Raw genomic sequence first — 20,766 nt, forward strand, 5'->3', positions numbered from 1 at the left:
AAAATTATCCCATTTGTGACAACATGAATGGAACTTAAGGGTATGATGTTAAGCGAAATAAGCGAGACAGAGAAAGCCAAATACTGCATGATTTCACTCATATGTGGAAGATAACAAATACATAGATAAAGAGAGCAGATTAGTGGTTATTAGAGGGGGAGGGAGTTTGGGGGTGGGTGAAAGGGGTAAAAGGGTGCACATGCATGGTGATGGACAAACGTTAGACTACTAGCGATGAGCATAATGAAGTCTATTCAGAAACTGATAAATAATAATGTACACCCTAAATTGCACAACATTATAAATCATTATGATCTCAATAAAATTACTGGAAAAAAAATTTCCAAAAAGAAAATAATTTATCATTAAACCAGTAAATTATTGCAATCAGCTATAGGTGCTTTTGAAAAAAAAGGAAAAGAATATAAAATGACAGTGGTCTAAAATAGATAAATATTCTATAATTGTTCTCCTAACATGTTACATTATAAAATTCATAGGTCTTGGATATGAATGTCTCTAATTAAGACCAGTAAAGGATGTCTGTGAGTAATGCAGCTGGGGGGAACTCCTGCAGCTTGCCATTTGTGCCGTTATCCAGATGACTTTCATAAAAGTAAGACTTAAGATAAATTCTAAGATAACAACTGTTCTTATTCGATTTTATACCTTCTAAGTCACCCAGTCAAAACTGTAAACTGGGGTATAAAGAAAGTTGCTGTGATAAAAGGACATAGTGAGTGGGGAGCAGTGGTGGGGATGAGGCCCCATCAGGATGACTTTTTTCCCCTACTTTGAGCCCAACAGTCCCATTCCTATTCTCCACTGCTACCACATTTCACATCTGCCACCACTACTCAGTCAGCTGAATTATGGGCCTCCCCAAGTGCACAAAGACACCTATGCTGGTGGGAGAGTCCTAGGTACTCCCCACTACACCACAAAACTCATAAAGACTCTGAACTTTAGATGTGAAATAGATTAGGAATCATCTACTCCACACCATGCTGTAAAGTGGATCATAAATCCTCAGCGACGTAGTGAGACGATTCAGGTTCACTAAGGTGAATATCTGCCATTTGGATTTCATAAAGTGGAAATTTGGGAGTAGGCATGTTTAGATGCACTCCTTAGTTTTCCCAAGGTCCTGCACAATTACTGGTTATAACCCTACCTCCCCGCCTTCTCCCCTCCCACACTCTTCTGTGCACTCAAGACTGCAATGCAAATAAGTGAGATTAAAGTTGCTTTAGAGAGCTGCTTAAATCTACTCAAGTTTTTCAACCTTTCAGAAATAAGACATTCGATGACTTTGGTAACTTAACTGTTATTAATAACTAAATAGGTTATGCTGCCTGAGAACAATAGGACTGGGACATTGCCAGGAAACTGTCCTCACTTTCTTTTAATTTTTTTACAGCTCTGTGAGCACATTGCTACAAACTCATCTCTCCACCAATGCTTACTGCTTGTAAGAGCAGCTGCCTGTTAGTATTCCACCCAAGTCTGTCCTGGAGCCAACACCTAGTTGTACTCTCCAACTTTTTCATGGATTATCGCCATCTTTATCCTGCTTTTCCAAGGTTACCACGCCTTCATTCTGATCACTCTTTTCTCTCCTTGTTCAGAAATCTGACAAGCTTCCAGAATGTCAGAAGCAAAATACAGTGGTTCTCTCAGACACAGATGGTCCCTTGCTTTCCTATTCTTCTTTCAAGGAGTTAAAAAAAATGTTTTTGTTAATGAACACAGAATATAAACTCAAATTATATATAAAGAAAATTTGATGTTCTATCAACAAACATATGCAGATATTTAAATTATAACAAAGCTGTAATACAGGGGCAAAGAAAAAAAAAATATCACTAACATCTCTATCCAGAACTCTGCCCGTGCTGTTCAGGAAAAGCATCTGTTTAACAGGATCCAGCAACACCCAGTAATCCACGTTGTCCTTTAAAGAGAGTTCTATGGTTGGGTCTGGTCCTCCAGCAGTCCCTTTGATCAGCATGTTATCCACCAGAATCGTACCTGCAAACCAAAGAATGTTATTTGAAAATATATTCTACTTGAATGCATCCTTTACAAAGACCATATGCTTAAACCCCGGCTGACTTGCAAATCTGTTCTTAAAGCAGAGAATATTCAACTTTATATCTGGCATAATATAGAAAATGGCCTGTTTGAAAAAGGCATAAATACCTTTATTATGCTATTTATAAATGATAATTTGGGGAGATGAAGGTGGGAGGCAGAGAGTCAAACACTTGGTGAGTTTCATCATCTATTTCTTGTTTCCCTTTATCAACATGAATCTGTTCCTCTCTCTGTGCATCACTTCTCATAGGAGTTATCACTGAATTCTATCCTGAACAAAAGGAAATGCTTGTAATAACAGAGGCTGATACTTCAATTCACCCAGCAAGACTTCTGATATGAAAGCAGATATCTTGGAAAAAAAGAGAAAGGAAGAAAAAAGAAGAGATACAGAAGCAGCCGAGTCTCCCATGGTGAGAACTGTTTCTTTTTCTTTTATCTTTGGGCAAATCCATAAAACATAAATCTTAATGTGAAAGACAAAACTCGTGTGCAGACACACAATAGAAGCCATTCTTTAAGACAAGTCTGCGGTACTCGACTAGAATAACACACTATTCCAATGTAACATTTCAATGCTTGCTTTTTTAATTTATTTTTTCAGCAGGCTGAATTGTAGACATTTGTTGAGTAAGAGTTGAAAGAGAATACATCTTTAATCTTTCCTACTGTTAAAGATTCCACGAACTTTTGCAAGTTGAATGCAAACGCATCTGATACAATTCAAATCCCATTTTTCCCCCATACATCACTGCTCGCTTTGCCAACAATAATGCACTATAGTTTAGGGCAATCATTTTCAGCTGATCTATTTTATTAAACTTATGGCACATAGAAGAGCTGTGGCTATGCAAACAAAAATGTACCCTCCTGAGGACATTAGAATAAATGGCATATATTTAAAGGACTCATTGCGCTAAGATAGCATATAAGAATATATAGATAATCCATAAATATGAATCTAGCCTGAAGAATAATAATGTAAAGTGTATCTGCTCATTTTCTTAAGGCATGGAGTTCGATAAATGTTATATCATTGTGTAATTACAAATAAAAGGGGGGGTCTCTTTGGAAGATTTTTTCAGCACAATAATAATAATAATAAGGAAATAATATTTATTTATCATATTATTTCTAATGAGCTTTATCTGCCTAGAGAATCTTGGAAAGATTCTTTTGTAACAATAAATCTAAATAATGTTTATACACAAACATTCTCCTACAAATGTACTTTTCTAAATGGTAGATTTTCTTCTACTTTTTCACATAGTGCATATATATGTAAATATTGAGTGAAACTGACCTATTTTTTAGTGAAATGGTAAATAGTTAACCTACAGATAATACGTCTAAAGTACAGTTCAGACAATGATGGCATTTTCTGACCTACTAATATTTTCAAGGCCCAAGTACACACATGTTTACAATTACTTCACATACTAACCTTTGAAAAATTGTTTTGTCTGTATTTCAATACGTAATTAAGAAAATAAATGGGATTCTATTTTCTGATCAAGAAAAAAATAAAGAAATGTGCAAGGATAGGTCAACTAACATTAACATTTATGCCTTGACTCATGTTGTATAACAGCAGGTCTTTCTATAGTATATGTACACACCACACAGGCACATGAAGGGAAGTGGCCATGAGCTCTCCTTTATGATGCAAATGGATTATAATCAGAGAAAGTCGTAATAGTTATTTTAACCACTATTAAAGCAGTGAAACTAAAACACTGTCTGGATTTACATTTTATTTAATGATTTGTTTCATTTTCATGGAGAAGATCTGAATACGTTTATCTTGCTCTCTCCTCACCCCTGTGTTCTTCAGTCACTGAAACTCAGCAGTGTTTCTAGCATTAGTGTGCTGAGAAAGAAAGAACTTTGCTTTTCTTTCAGCAGAATACTCCATTCACATTACCAAATCTCTCTCCAGATTTTCATATGACATGTTACTTTAGACCATAAGTTTGGAGGAGAGAGAGAAGAGAGCACAGCTAAGAGACATATGATGTAAAGGGTAATATTTTTCAAAAAAAAAAAACTTTTTTAACATAGGTGTTCACTCTGGCTTGCTTCGACAACGCTGTCCTCCACCCTTCTCCCAGAATAATAATTGACTTCCAAGCTGAGGCTAACTTAGAGCCAGGCGCACTTCTCTGCTCTCTACCCCAGCAGTGGGGACTGTATTTTCCCACAAGTTCAAGGATTTCCAGATCTGGGCAGCTGGTGTTCTGAGACAATGCCGGTAAGCAGCTGTCCAGCAGAATGTCTGGGCATGCTGGGACAGTGTGATCCCTTTGCTTCCTGTCTTCTTATGAATTCTTCCCTTTTCTCCAGTAAAACCTCTTGTTTAATCTCTTCCATGTGATGTGTAAAATCCATTCCCATCCCGGACTCCATTTTAAAAGTAAAGACACAGATACATATAAAATAAAAGGATTGGATACACTACGCAACACTAATAAGAAAGCCAGATGGCTCTGTTATTGCCAGAGAGTATACCAGAACAAGGACTATTATTAGAGGTTAAGAGACATGTTTCATGAAAATAAAGGGGTCAGTTCATCAATAAGTGTTAACCCTGAGGAGACCTGTCTTGAAGAATCGGTGGTACCCAAGATGGGATTTCCCTTGCATGAAAATTTCCTTTCATCATGATAAAAAATGCTGTAATCAGGAAAAGGAATCAAACTTAGTTTGATCCTCATATGGTAGAAATTAAAGAGAGCTAGTCCTAGAATTTACAGACTTAGACTCTAATGCTGTATCCACCATTTACCAGCTGCATGAAAATGGATAGATTACTTAGCGTCACTCGCCCTCAATTTCTCTGTTCTACAAAATCAGTACCACAATAGAACAGGGATTTCTACTACAACACCATACGTGTGTACCTAAAAAAAAGTTTGTGTTCTTGTATCCAGAGCACTAACAAACATAAAAACAATCACAATCACAAAAAAATACTAGCACAGTTAAATATTTAATGATATTTGCACCAAGCATCACACTCAGTCAAGCTTTTACAGCCTTAAATATTGCAGTTTGTGCTTCTTCCTTCAAGCAAAAGTATCGAGGGTCATTTGCTTCTAAATAGAAAGCTTTTTCATCAAAATTGAAAATTTGGTTCCGTATTTAGTGTTTCTCGTGAATCTATTGTTTTAATTCAGAGACATAACTTTGCAGCTCCTTCATCTGTACACACAGCTTCTCCAGATTAGTATGCTCTCAATCATAGCCACTAATGTAGACTCTACTTGCACTAAATAAAGGCGCTATAGATTTTTCAGCTTTTTTCTTAAAATCTTCTCACATAGTTAAGTCTTTTCTTTTTAGTTATGAGAAAAACTTGTCCAGAATATTTCAAAATGTAAATATTCTATAAAATAACTTATGAATCAACACAATTCCCTCATTATATCAACTTCATTCCCCTACTTACCAATGTATATAAGGTAATTTGCATAAAAGAGGGGCCTGTTGGGTTACTCTGATGACTAAATGAGATAACACATGGGTAGTCCTGACTGCAGGCTCTGGTGCAGAATAAGGACTTGAAAATGTGAATTATGGCTACTGTTGTTGATGTTATTAACTCCATTTTGGAAGGGAAAGTGTTTGAAGCTAAAGCAAAATGACTTATTTTATGTCCCAAAAGTCATGACAAACCAAGTCTACTTACTGTTGGGGTCACAAAGCGAGATTGATTATGTTTGGTCAATGCATAGTTAAGGCAAGCACTCTGGAAGAATTACATGGGCTCGAAAGACTTGAATCCAAAATAATCATTCTAGGAAGTTAGAAGGTAGGGAGAGAATGCTTGCTCTAGATAAATTGTAAAGAGAAGCCCTTGTCTCCAATGGCGAGGTTTACCTACACTGCATTCCAACTGATAGGCAATCCATCCAGGCCCCATATCACTAGGGAGCGAGGCCCACTCTTTCCATTTACTACCTCAGACAACTTTGATTTTTCTCGTAGAAACTCAAATTAAATTTGATGTCAAGAAAAATATCTTATTCAACAAATTCATACGAGTAGAGATCTTTAGACTGAACACTTTTTACTCATCTCCAGCACATGTTTAGTTCTATTGGGAACTGAACACACACATACACATATACAAATACATATATGTAACTTATATGAACTAAATTTATATATGGTATAAATCATAATTGAATATTTAACGTTTTCCTGCAAAACTTATTTGCTTCTTTAAATAGGCAGTTATAACACAAATGGATTACTCTCTAAAAGTGCTGTGGAGGGGCTAGCCTGGTGGCATAGTGGTTAAGTTCGGGTGCTCTGCTTCAGTGGCCTGGGGTTCACAGATTCAGATTCTAGGCGTGGACCTACACCACTCATCAAGCCATACTGTGGTGGCGTCCCACATACAAAATGGAGGAAGATTGGCACCGATGTTAGCTCAGGGCCAATCTTCCACACCAAAATATATAAATAAATAAAAATAAAAATTCTGTGGAGGTGGCAGTGGAGGGGGGGGGTGGTCCATTGCTTTTCTAATTAACCTAATTCAATGAAGCTGGAACAGTAAGTTCTACAGGGAGAGAGAGTAATTGACTGTTTGGGTTCATTCCAAACATTAAAATAAATAAAATCATTCTCTGCACAGAATCCTATACTTGTTGCTATAAAACAATTAATTACTGAAAGGTGTATAACCAATGCGAATTGCATAAAATCTCCTGCAACAATCTTTCCCCAGTATAGGCCAAGTGGAAGAACGTTCAGCTACGTTATGTAGCCAGAAGCATCCATTGCTTTCTCTTTGCATGTTATTCCTTGTAAACAAATCATAAACAAAGCTGCCAAATGTACACTATTTGCTTAAAACAATAAAAATAAAAGTGAAAATGTAGCTGATATGTAGCAGTTAAACAAGCATGACCGTTATATGGTTTTTATTGAGTAAAATCTAGATTCCAAGAATAACAGACCAACCAAAACTCTTCTCATGCTTAATTCCTCTTCTTTATTGAAACTTTCTAGGGCTTTCCTGGAAATAGTCTCTTTATTTTGATATTTCACATTTCTTGGTTTACAATTATATAATTTCAGCTAAGCATATGTTCATAATGTATCTAGATAACTACTTGGTAAACTTTTATAGGGCAGGAAATACATGTGTATCCAGCAACTTTCTAAAGAAAATACAAATTTTATTTCGGCTTTGTTTGAATGTTAGGGATATATTAACCACACGCAATATTTGCTAAAGATGGAAAATTATACCGATCAAGTCAACAGTGGGAAAACAAAAACTTACAAAAATTAAAACCATGCTGCTTTGTAAAACTATTTTGATCTTTACAATTTATACTTTATTTAACTCAAAAGAACAAACTACTACAAAATGGGCAGCTTTGTTCAAGTGTACTTCACTCACATTACTTAAGTAACAATATCTTTTATTATCTTGTGATTTTTACTTTATGTTGTATGATAGGTGATATATCAAGCATGGCATAGACATCCAAGTATAAAACGCCAGGAAGAAAAGGTCTTTTCCTGCTATTCTTAACTTTTTTTTAGAAATTGATATAAATACCTTGACATTTAGAAAAGTGCTAGTATTTGTAGTCTGTTGTGAATAAAGTATTAAGTAAATGCATGTATATTATGCTTTTTGGTATTGAAATGATGCTTATTTTGTTTATATGTCACTTATCAACTAAAAATAGAATCACAGAATTTTAGAACTAGAAGAGAACCTACCATCCCGTCATAGTATTTGTACGAGGAAAATGAAGCCAGATGTCTGGTGTCTCCACCTCTTGCTGTCCCAAGCATTGAAATGACCTGAGCAAGGTGGTATAGCTAAAAAAAGCATCTCCAAGACCAAAACCCAGGTTTCCTACTTCACACTTTAGATCTCCCTTCCCTATATCTTGCTATCACCTTGGAAATAGGCAAACAATTTTGAAAAATATGAAATGCTGAAGACCTTGTTTGTTTTGTTTTGAGTTGATGGGAAACGCATGCAAAGATCCTGTAGATGTATAAATTCATTATTTGGAATTTCATATCCTATAATTTTCTTGCAAAGATTTACAGTGTTAAAGTGGAAACAATTTGAATTAAGATATATGGAGAAGTGTACAATGGAATCATCAGTGACTTGCCCCTAGAACTAATTTTCCCAAATTACAGATATGGATACAGATATAGTCTCTGACCTTATAGCTTACCACTGATAAAAGAGAATAGATAGTTGGCATTAAGGATAGCCCAACAAAACTTCAGGTCAGACTGGGAGTATCAGTTTAAGAAGTGAAACACCGACAGAGAGTCCTTTGGAACAACTATGGTACCTTCCTTCTACTGTGGCAGAGGGAAGAATCCTGGACACAGAAGCTGGATCCTGAGCTCAGGGAAGCTGTAAAAGCTCCATGGTGGACAGATTCTTAAGGTGCCCCCATGATGCCTGCCTCCTGGTTTTGTGCCTCATGTGAGTGCCTTCCCTTCAGTGTGGGTGGGACCTGTTACTTGCTTCCAGCCAAAAGAATATGGCAAAGGTGATGAGAAGTCATATTTACACGTACATTATACGATTACATCACATAAGATTCTAGTGACTATTTTGTTGAGGTTCTTTCTCTCTCTTTCCCTTGATGGCTTTGATAAAGCAATTAGCCATGTTAGGAGATGCATGTGACAAGGAGCTGTGATGGCCTTTAAGAGCTGAGGGTAGCCTCAGCCGACAGCTGCCCAGGTATAGAAGACTTCAGTCCTACAACCACAAGGAAGGGGATTTTGCCAACAGCCTGAATGAGCATGCAGGAAGATTCCTCCCTACTCAAGTCTCAGCTGAGACTGTAACCCTGACGATTCCTTGACCACAGTGCTGGGAGACTAAGTAGAGCACCTAGCAATGCTGTGCCTAAACTTCTGGCGCAAAGAAATTGTGAAAGAATGTGTGTTGTTGTAAAACACTATTCATTTTAATATTGTTATGCAGCAACAGATAACTAATACAGCTCTAAAGCCAAAATATTCGTGTTCAAAATCTTGACCCCACTACTTACTGACTCTGTGATCTTAGGCAAGTTCCCTAGATTTCTGTGGTCAGCAATATGTGTTATTATGAAGAATAACCTAAGTAATGCATGTAAGTAAAGGCACGTAGTTACTCAATAAGTAATACTTTTCACCCCACTGCCACTGGAAGTTTATATAGATTCAAACATATAAGGGGTTATTTATTCTATTTCATTAAATTGGGAACATTAGTCACAATATTTTAAAATGTAATATCACTTTATTTTTTACAATTGAGCTAAAACAAGCAGAGAACATATATTAAAACCAACAGAAAAATATCATGCATATGCACAACAGAAAATAAAAGGGGGGAGAGTAACCATTTATTCACAGTTATCACTGAGAATTTGTCATGAAGCAAAAAGCCATTTCTTCCTGGCAAAAATAAAAGTGAACAAGATAACAAGCAAGGGAGGTCATATTACCGAGGTCAAAATGTTTATGAACATTTGCTTCCTATGTCAGATGGGCTAAATGATGAAATGTAGACTTTAACTGATTACAATGTATCCAATTCTCAGGCATATGAAAACGATACAGGTTCATACTCTCAGAATACTATAAGATTTCATTATTTTCAAACCATCAAATTGATGCAGTTGAAATAAAGAAACAGATCGTACCATATATTTTTAAAAATGATTATAGAAATATACTTTAAAAACAAGGCAGGTTCCCCCTTTCCCCCCACCACTGGAAAGATTATAGACTCTGATCAGGTAGTTGCTGCTCACAAAATATCTCACTGGTTGAAATGAGAGAAATAAAAATCATTGAAGATACTGTTTTAAAACACGTAGGAGGAACTGAGTAATTCGAAAAGGTGAAAACCAAAAAGTTCTTGAAGAGACTCAACCTGTCAACCTGTCAACCTGTGGCTCCATTAGAATCAATTAGAAACCCTGAATCCTGGAGAGTTCTTCAACTCTAACTATAAATCAAATCACTAGCAAGATAAAGATCCCAATTTTTTACCAAAACTTCAGTTGAGAATGTGAATTTGTTTTTTTTTTTTTAAGTGAACTGGCAGCTATAGGAAGTTTTCATTGTTGTTAGATGTTATTTAAGATAGAGATTAGACTAAGCTTTTAAATAGTGTTTCAATGTTTTAAAGAATTCAATTCAGTACATTTATAAGTGTGATTGATTAGATTAAAAGAGTTACTTAACCATATAGGTAAAAAAGTCTGTTGGCTATGTTTGTCTATTCCTTTAGATGTTTGAAGAGTTTATATCAAACCTATAAATGTAATTTAAAATGTCACAGGAGTTCAATTATTAAAGACTGCACATAAAATTAATAGTGTAGAGGAATTAAGTTTATTAAACTTATGAACTACTAGAACATTAATCAAAAAATAAATGAAGGTGTTTTTTCTTTTTATTTTACCAGTTTCCTACATTTATTACAGAAATAATATGATTTATAAGTTAAATTTACAGTCAAATATGATTTTGATTTTAAGTGTACCACTTAAATAAATTTTAGTTTAAAACCAAGCAATTTTTCATGCACAACACTCAAAGTGTTAAAAAATAAATAAACAAAAGCACCTCATTTAATGAAAGACCACAGAAAAAGTTACAAAAGAGAAAGGAGATGGTAAAAAGAAATGGGAGAAAAATTAATGGTAATAATGAAACAATGAACATATCTTCCAACAGCTTCACTTATTTTTTTATATTTTCTGAGTTTCCAGTTGATTCAAAAGGGATTTACTATCTTCTAAGCAGCAAGGTAGATTTCATTGTCTTCTGTCATTTCTTACTTCAGATTTAGTTTTCAATAAGTTTTTAAAATATTACACTGTGTGTAGACCAATTCTTACAATAGCAATGCGGCTTTCCAATACCTCTGGGAGAATTCTGAGTGGTCATAACTAGAGTTAAATCTGTTTTCTCACCTCTAAAATTATTCAAAGAAACATGCCATAAACAATAAGGCAAAGTTCTTTAAAGAGAAATTGGAGTAAAGAATAAAACATGAGGATCTTATGACTCTACTAGGTAACAATTAGAAAGATATCACAGAAAAATATTTTGTTTCAACAGGTAGTTTGCCCCTGGAAGCAATTAATTAAATGGAGGGCATATTAACACTTTATGTGAGCAAGCAGTTTACTTTTGTATATAAAAGCAGACGTGTATTAAGACAATAAATTCTGTCATTTTTTTAATCAAAATGTCTCTGCACCAGAAAAGTAAATAAGCTTCAATTTTATTATTAAAGAGCCACAAATGCACTCAAATGTTAAGTTTTCTACAAAAGATTACTTCTTTAAAGTATTTTCCTTGACATTATATTAAATAACAGATTGAAAAAAAAAAAACTCTAACAGGTATAGGAAGATAGGCCCATCATACGAAAAGCTGATTCAGCTAAGCAAATTTAATTTATATGCTTTATGACTACTAATGAAATAAATTTTCTAACTCTTATCCCTTTTCCATACTATAGGTAGTTTTCATTTTTAAAAAATCAAATAAATCAAACTAAATCAAGCAAGCTTCTCTCAGATATTTTTAAAAGTTTTTTTTTTTTTTTTTATCTGGTTAGTCTCTATGATGAACATCAAGGAAAAGCATTTTACGTACTGAAGAAGCTATTTTAAAGTCCCAGAATCTGTATTATCCTATCACTTTCTTATTTAAGTGAAAGTTTTTCAACTTGAATTGAGCCTATCTTAAGCAGAGATTCACTTGAAAGTGTCCACTTTCTACATTTGGCTTATTAGCACTATAAATAAAATTAAAAGCTGTATAAGCTAAACTAAGACTACAAAAAAAACCCTATAATTTTGCATTTGTATCTCTTAATAATCTAATATTAATTAATACCCAAGAAACTACTAATAGTCTTTCCTGCAAAGCTGTACTTCAATTAAAAGACAGAAGTGCTGAAGGCAGGTAATGCAAAATCCATACGGAACAATGTGTTGTCCTCTCCATGATAAAAGAGGATCTGTGTCACTGGACAGCAACCCTGGTTCCCCTGGGGAATGACACCATATTAGTGACTCAGATTTGGCCTGTGTTGCAGGCAGCCAGAGCAGCCTTAGTGAGAACACCTTGTTGAGCCAATTATTAATCCCATTCCTATTATTATGGCCACTTTGTACATAGAGTCATTTCTTTATTCCTATTGAGATCAGAAAACCAAATTCCCTTACAACATCTTCAGTGTCATCCCTAATCTACAGAGAACAGTACGTAGAGCTCTTCAAGGAAAATGGATACTCCCTTTATTAATACATTTGCTAAAACTTGTTGCCATAGATGTCCTCTGGGAACCCTTGAAGGGCTTGGATAAAGTGTGGCTTATCAGATTATTCATAAAAATAAATCCATTTCACTTTTCCATCACCCTGAGCCTTTATTCTCCTTCTCTAAAGTAGTGCTTCTCAATTTTAATATGCATACGAATCTTCTAGGGATCTTTGTTAGAATTACAAATTCTGGTTTAGCAGATATATTTAGTATTTATAATAGATGTATTCTTGTTGATGCTAAGGTTGCTTGCCTGCATAACCCACCTTAAGTAACTAAAGTTTATCACAATGACTCTCAAAGTGTGGTCCCCAGGCAGGGTATCAGCTTTATATGGGAACTTTTTTCCTTATTTGTGTCTCCACTCCAGACTACCAAATTACAAACTTGGAGGGTGGCATTTAGGAATATGTGTTTTAACAAGCCACCCATGTAATTCTGATGCTTGCTAATGTTAGAGACCTTCTGTTTTATAATATGCTGGGAAAGTTTAAATATTTCGGCCTTGTTACGTGTAAACTGCCATTGAGACCCGGCTTCAATTAGCCAATCTAGCAGGCTATTAACACCACTTTTCAGAGTGCCAGCCAACACATTACACCATGAATCCAAGGTGAGTGAACTCCTGAAAAAGAAGTCAGCCTAAGCAAGAATTATATTTCATTTTCCCTTGTCTAACATTGTTAGAATTCACTCTCATACATGCCCTCTGGCCCCTGTCAATAGAGTTTGACAATGTCTTACACCTATTTTGGTGTATAGGCTATGTTGTTTTGAAGCTGGTCTTATTTTTCTGTTTGAGCTGTCTGAAACTAACTTTTCTTATGAACCTAAAGGCAGCGAGTGATGCTAGGTGTGGCTCCTGAGAAGCATCATCATTAGCTTTTGAGACAACTATGCAAGGACAGTCAGTGTAAGGCTATTAAGTAGAAGAGGGCTGATTCCTTGGGGACTAGAGAAAGAGGGATGGTTTACCCTCGCTGACCAAAGAGCTTCATGGAATTTAGAGGTTCAATGTTCTGGGCCTCATCATTTTCCCATCTTGTGTCTCAACATCTCTCTTACTCCCATGCAGTGCCATATTGTTAGCTTAAGAGACCAGAAAGTGTTGAAAACTGAGGTGGCCTTGCATCTCTGAAAGACTTAAAATTACAAAAATGATATAAGCCTTCTTCAATGCTGCCATTGAGAATTTCTGGTTTTCCACATGTAGTTTTACTGTATTTCATAGCTGTTAATTTGACATTTTCCCTATGACTATTTTCTGGAGTTGTCCGGAGAAACCAAATGTAATCATAATTATTACTGTTGCCATGGTGATTAAACGATTCAGCCACTTCCTTGCCCAAACTCTACACCTGCACTTCATTTCATGCTACTACACATGCTAATTTGAATAATCGTCATGCCATGCTTGGCATGGATTAGCCATATGCCATTTGGCTCTCCCAACCCCCAGAAATGGGCATAATCCCTTACTTCTCAAATATATGCACAATCCAATCCGATAATTTCATTCTGAATTTCCTTTTTCTTGGGAACAATTCAAGTACCAATTACTGTATTAGTTGATGTACCGGCAGGAAAAAGTCATCACCTTCAAATGAGGCCAGTCTAATGTGGATTTAGTAAATGGATACATGATAGAGGTGTGGACAGGGTATAAGGAAACAAAAAAGGGTAATGTCATATACCGAAACAACAAGAAATCCAGAAGGTAAAACTTACCAGAAAAAAAAAAAAATACAGAATCCAAAAGGAGAACATAAGAGCCACATTTAGAGAAGAAGGCAGCAAGGTAGGGGTGCACCTATAGAGAAGCACCAAGGAAACACGTATCTACCACTTACTCCTCTCTCCTTCCTTCTTCTCTTAACCTTGCCCATTGGTGGAAGCCAACAGAAAGCCAGAGGGCTCAGGGGCCTTCTGATGTAATCCACAGAGCACTATGCAGGTGGAAATTGGCTATGAAGGGCAAATGGTCTATCTCTGTGCACTGATCCACCTTATATCATGGAAGTCTCTCCTGAATATATCTTATTGAGAAAATCTAAGAGCAGTGAATTATGGAACATAAATTCATGTGAAAATAAGGAGAAATTCATGAAATAAAGTATGAGTGATTGGCTTTGGACAGTAAGGACCATATAATAAATATTAGGGATGATAAAGTTGTGGCATTTGACATTATTTAGTTATGGTTTCCTCTATGTGTCCATGTAAAATCAGCTCTAAGTTGTTTAATTTGCATTACATGTGCTTTGTTTCCATTTCTCTCTATCCCCACTATCAGAAGCGCAAACACCTTTTTAACCTAGCTTAAGAAAAACAAATTTATTAGTTTCTATAAAGAACAAGGTTCTATTGTGAGCAAAAAAATGTTATACTTATAAGCTTAGATCCTATTGACAGACCTTATGGCATTATATAATCTACATTTTGCTCCATGTCATAAATATCAAATACCTCATTATATTCCTTTGAAAGAACATACAATACTCCATATAACAGTGCTGCTATAAAACTTTTTAAAGTTAAAAAAGAATTCATAGGCTACCATTAAAACAGTTTATTTGTTCTCCAGTGAATGTCATGGAGGATCCTCATTTGCTGAGTGTTAGGCCAACTCCAGAACAGGGTAATGGACTCAGAAGTCTGTAGGCTTAACTTTCTAAAGAATAAGTTAAGTAGACTCTACTTTGGACCAAGTTAGTTTGGCTGGACACGTGTGGGATACACTCCACCTTAGGAAATCCTTACCTTCAGCCCTAAACCAATTCTTTTACAACTTTATTGTGTGGCCCCATAAAGGTCCCTTAATCTAAGAAAAACACATTCAAAACAGAACACCTATTACATGCCATGGTTGTGTTAGTAATTGAAGAATTTTTTCTTCACAGAAAATCTCCTCAAAAAAAGATAATATTCCTTCTTCCACAGCTTCACCTTACATGCTTTTGAACATATTCTAGTCCAGCTTTCATCCCAATATCCCATCAAAAGCTCTTGTCTAGGGTATTAATGGCCCCCATGTTGTTAAATTCAGTAATCGTTATCAGTCTTTACCTCACTTTATCTGTGAGCAGCATTTCACATAGTTAATCACTTTGTCCTCTGTATACTTCTTTTCATTTATCTTACAGGATACCATACTCTTCCGACTTACTTCAACATCATTATTTGCTCCCTCTTGGTCTCCCCTGCTTATTCATCCTTGTCTCCATGACTTTATTCTTTGTGTATCTTCTTTCTTTTTGATTGTCTCATTCAATCCCATCTATACTCTTGACTCAGGACTCCCAAATTTAAATCTCCAGTCTAGACCTCTTTCCTGGACCAATAACACACATCCTAACTGTCTCCTCCACATCTCCACTCATATGTCTAATGAGCAAATCAAACTGAGATCTGATCAAAATGAGCTCTGGACCTTTCCACATACTTCTATGCCTAGTCCTCATGTTGTCTTTCTGAGACGAGTTAAAGAAAACTCCATCTTTCCAATTTTTCCAGGCAGAATTTTTTTGTCATTTTTGACTCACTGTCCCTCATGTCCCATATGCAGTTTGTGAGAAAATACTATTATATACAGAACATATCCAGATTTGATCTTTTTTATTTACTATCTTTATGGTTACCAACTTGTTCTTGACCAACATTATCTCTTGCCTGGACTTAGCACCTTTGCCTTGTGTCCTTGACCCAGAACCACTTTCCTCAGAAAGATACAAGATTTGTTCCTTTACCACTTCTGGTTTTTTCTCCAATATCACTTTTTCAATGAAGCCTTCTCTAACCACTCTATTTATAATGACTTCACATACCACATACAAGATACTTATATTCCCCGCTCCTTCCAGGAAGTGTTTTCTCCTGGATTAAAACCTGTATGATCCATTACGAATTGTAGTTCTCTTAAGTAATGGATTTATTTTAAACTTATAGACATTTTGAAATTTCTGACTGGCAATGTTTCTCTTTTTTTGCTGGCTATCAGAAAGCTTAGATCTAGAAGCATATCTCATCACTAACGGGTAAATATATTATCATAACCTGCATTTTTTTAGCCTCAAGTATTACTCCATTTTATTCCCATCTTTATTTCCTTCTTTCACCTCAGTGAAATGCTGTTATATAATATTTTATACATTTGAAAATTATCCAGAAGAACAAGTATGATATAAATACACAAATATAATTAGGCGTGTGCATTGTTTCTTCTTGCTTTTTTGCTGTTCTCGTGGCTGTGGCACCAGATATGTAATTAACTTTTTCAAGAAAGCAAAATTATAATAAGTACAAAGCAATTAAAAGAGTGCCTCAAATACTGTTATGTGTCAAAGTCCTTATTTTTTCATCTGCTCTAAGAATTATTACTTAGTATAGCAAGAAATATCTCGCGTTTGTCCAGAGGTCTCTGTTAGAAATGTCCTCCTACTGTGAGCACCATTTGCACCAAGAATCAGTTACTAAAATTTATCATCTCTCTTTGTAAATTAGGTTACAATTAGGAAGAAAAATTCTTGCTCATGTATATCAGAAGACCTGTATTAGTGTGTGTGTGTGTGTGTGTGTGTGTGTGTGTGCAAGTGTGTATATAACAAAGAGAGAGCCAAGTATGGGAAAAAAAATTTTATTTGAGTTTTTAGAAAAATGAACATATGCACATACCCACTCACATGTATTATTTGTTTTTGTTAGTGGAATGGATTTGCTTCCAACATCTAGCAACCCTGTGTACAACAGAGTGGAAGTCTGCCCGGTCTTTCTGCACCATCCTCTCACCTTCCGGTGCTACATCAAACAATGCTCTGCTGCTACTCATAGGATTTTCATGGGCAGGTTTTCCGGAAGTGGACAGCCAGGCCCTTCTTTAGTCTGTCTTAGTGTGGAAGCTCTGCTGAAACTTGTCCACCACGGGTGACCCTGCTGGTATTTGAAATACTGGTGGCATGGCTTTCAGCATCACAGCAACAAGCAGCCACCATAGAATGACAACTGACAGAGGGGTGATATGATTCCCTGACTAGAAAACGAACCAGATATAGCGCCGAATCTTAACCACTAGACCACCAGGGCTGGCTGCACATGTATTATTAGAAACGTATTTACAGGCAAACAGCTTTTTCTGCTTGGAAAGTCGAATTTAACAATAGGATACATTTAAGAATGAGTAATGCTTCTCTCTCATGTCTTTACAGTTGTGCAGGAGTAGCCAATTCATACAGCTTGATCCAATATTCACGGATCATCTGGGCTTCTGGCACACGGTTAGCAATCAGAGAGCTCTGTCCTAGAATTATGCACTTGCATCCCAGAAAGAAAGCTCAGCTCCTTTTCATGTGGCTGCCATTTAAATATAAAGTTCAGGTTTCCTACTTTTGAAGAAACTTGTTTTAGAGGAAAGGAAACAAAAGCTTCTATGCACAGCTGTGTGATACTACAGATGTAATAGTATTAAGTAGTAGAGATGAGAGAGGAGGTCCTAACAGCGTTCGAGACTGTAGTTTGTGATGTTCATTGTCAGGCCTAGATTATTCCATGTAATAGTTCTGGATCCTTCCAGCAGACTCTCATTGTAACTTAGGCCTACTCATGTTTATATACTTCCAAGGAAATATTCTAATATTTACAAAATAATTACAAAAATACTACTTTTGGCAATGTGCATTAAGCTAGAGGTTTTCTATTTGTAAGTATATTCAGCTAATTTTATTCAAAAGTTCATTTATATAATGCTATATGTCCACTAGTAATTAGATGAGGGAAAAAATTATTAAGATAAATGAAATACATACTAAGCCACATTGTCGTTTCTTTATTAGCTTTATTTACAGGAGGAACACAGGGGATTCAGGAAGTAGTAAGTAAAAGATGCTACTCAAGACTATTCACATTATACATAGTTTATGTTCCTTACCCTCAAGCTAAGCATATTTGGCTTAAACAATAATTCTCATATAGCAAAGTACTAGAAGACCATGTAACAGATGTTGGGAATTAATTGTACGTGGTTAAGTGTTTCTCTCTCATTTGCTTTGGAGATATTCAATGATAATCACTCCGCTATTACTCTTAAATTCTACATATTTTTCTTATTTCCTATCTCCTCAACATTTGAGGCATGAATGAATGTCACTGCTGTCATTGCAGTCTCAGAGTTCATCACTGGAACGCTGGACCCTGTGGCTTTTATCACACCCCATTCCATCTTTTAAACCTTGTCTGCTTTACCTTCAGGCTAAGAAACTCATCCAATAATGGAAAACTCTAATGTTAACAGTACTAAATCCATCTATCTAAGCCTTAAACCTCTACATGGACATGAAATGTTTTAAGTATACCACATTATAAGGATACACATATCACAAGTGACAAATATAGAAACACACAGACACAAACACACACACACACACACACACACACACGTGAGCAGAGAGAGAGAATGAATGCTGACAAATGAAGAAACCTAAACAAACTTTTTTTCAAACAAAGAAGTATGAGATGTGAATGTCAGCATGGATAGCAATGTGACCGAGAAGGACATGCAAAGACACGAATGGAGTTCTCACTTCCTCAACATAATAGTGAATATTCATAGATATGTTGCTAATCTCACTGTTACTTTAAAAGTTTTGACAAGGCAGAAATGTTATCCTGTTGTGTAAAGGAGGAAACATCAGCAGGGTGAAAATGAAGACATCTTTTTCCTCTATGAACGTTACCTCTTTATAAAAGTATTAAGCTTCTTCAGTTCTATAATCTCACATATTCCCCAAATTGACTTTATTCATACAAAAAATGATGACACAGCATACTAAGTCGTTTCTCTTTTTCCTGTGTCCTTATAAAATGTAATGAGATGCCTATAAAAACACTTGCGTTTTTGCAAAATGAGAAAGCTTTGAATCCAGCCAGAGCACAGCTAAAGGAAGTGCATCATAACTTATCATCAATATGTGATTGAAATTCTTAATACAATTTTTAAGTTCTGAGAGCATTTTAATTAATAATTTAAGATGTTTGGCTCATTTCCTCTTGAATTTAGATTCAGACATTCTGCAAGCCTGGTTCAGTCGTATATTTGAAATCTGTATGGAATCAGCCTCACTACATGCAATTTGTGAGCAAACTTTTTACTCTAAACAAACTAGAACTATGAAGCCTGGACAATTTCTTTGTAAAAGTAGTCAAAAGTTATTGAAAAAGTAGTATAAAGTTATTGAATGGGGCAACATAACAATCTCCCTAATTGTTATAATATAGAAATTGAAATGCCTATCATTTGAACTACTGTGTTGGGTGGTGAAATTATCTTTCTCAGGAATATTTCTGGTAAGATAGATACACCACCAGGAAATACTATCAAGTTTTTTTAGCACTTACAAATTATTTGCAGTGTGAGAGACTCAGAAAACTTGATAGTCACCATGGAAAGTAGTGAAACAGTAGGACTGAACAAAACGGAATACAAAAGAAGAATATCAGATTTGGAGATGAACTCTAGGGAAAGAGATATAGGAAAATATACCACTCAGATCATCTATAATCAACTTATTTTTCAAGTTTTATTTCCTTAACATGAGTTTTCCATTCACAAACTTTTAAAACAAAACTAGAGGGTCTTCCTTTTACCTTTAAAATGTAATCTGTACTTTCTTCTCTCAAGACTTTGCAACAATATTCTATCCACCGTTTGTGATTTATGTAAGAGTCCTTTTCTTCATCATGCTTGGCCTCATATTGTCAGTATAAAGAGCAACCTCACTTCTTCAAAGAGAAAACACAAATAACACATCAACATGATTCTTAATGCTCTAATTATATATAAACCTGTAGCTATTAATGCACATGTAATTTCGACTTCTAGATTGTCCAATTTTGAGGGTCAGAGCTGTTCTAAAATACGTTTTTGTACTCCTCCGTAACATCTAATATTATGCTTCCACAATATGGCTTACTGTGTGTTCTAGGATGAGGAAAAGGAAGAAAGGAAGGAAGGAAAGAAGGAAAGGGGAAGTAGCTGAAGGAAAGAAAGAGGGATGAAAAAAGAAAGGAAATAGTAATGTAGGTAAGCAAGTCTAGAACTTTGACATGCCATAACTCTGCAATAGAATATAGTTGCAGCTCACACATGATAACAAATGAACAGATTATAAAGAAAATTAAAAATATAAAACTAAGTCTGGTGTTAAGATAGAGAATTACTGCCATAAATTATGTGAATTACATTAACCTTTACATTCTTTTTACAATATGTGATATTGTATACATTATATGATATGTAGACTTTTTGAAGATACACATAAATAAAAAGAAAAAAATAAAAAC

General features: G+C 35.4%; 1 protein-coding gene across 3 annotated transcripts in view; it reads right to left on the reverse strand.

The window, feature by feature from the left end:
• Positions 1–20,766, reverse strand: part of PCDH15 (protocadherin related 15) — a 952,630-nt gene that overhangs the window by 481,859 nt on the left and 450,005 nt on the right. For all 3 annotated transcript variants that reach the window (XM_070262649.1, XM_070262641.1, XM_070262642.1), the window contains one exon: positions 1,871–2,031. In XM_070262649.1, coding sequence (XP_070118750.1) covers positions 1,871–2,031 — 161 coding nt within the window. The remainder of the gene's footprint in view (positions 1–1,870; positions 2,032–20,766) is intronic.

The sequence above is a fragment of the Equus caballus genome, chromosome 1 (assembly GCF_041296265.1).
Source record: "Equus caballus isolate H_3958 breed thoroughbred chromosome 1, TB-T2T, whole genome shotgun sequence".
Classification (NCBI taxonomy): Eukaryota; Metazoa; Chordata; class Mammalia; order Perissodactyla; family Equidae; genus Equus; species Equus caballus.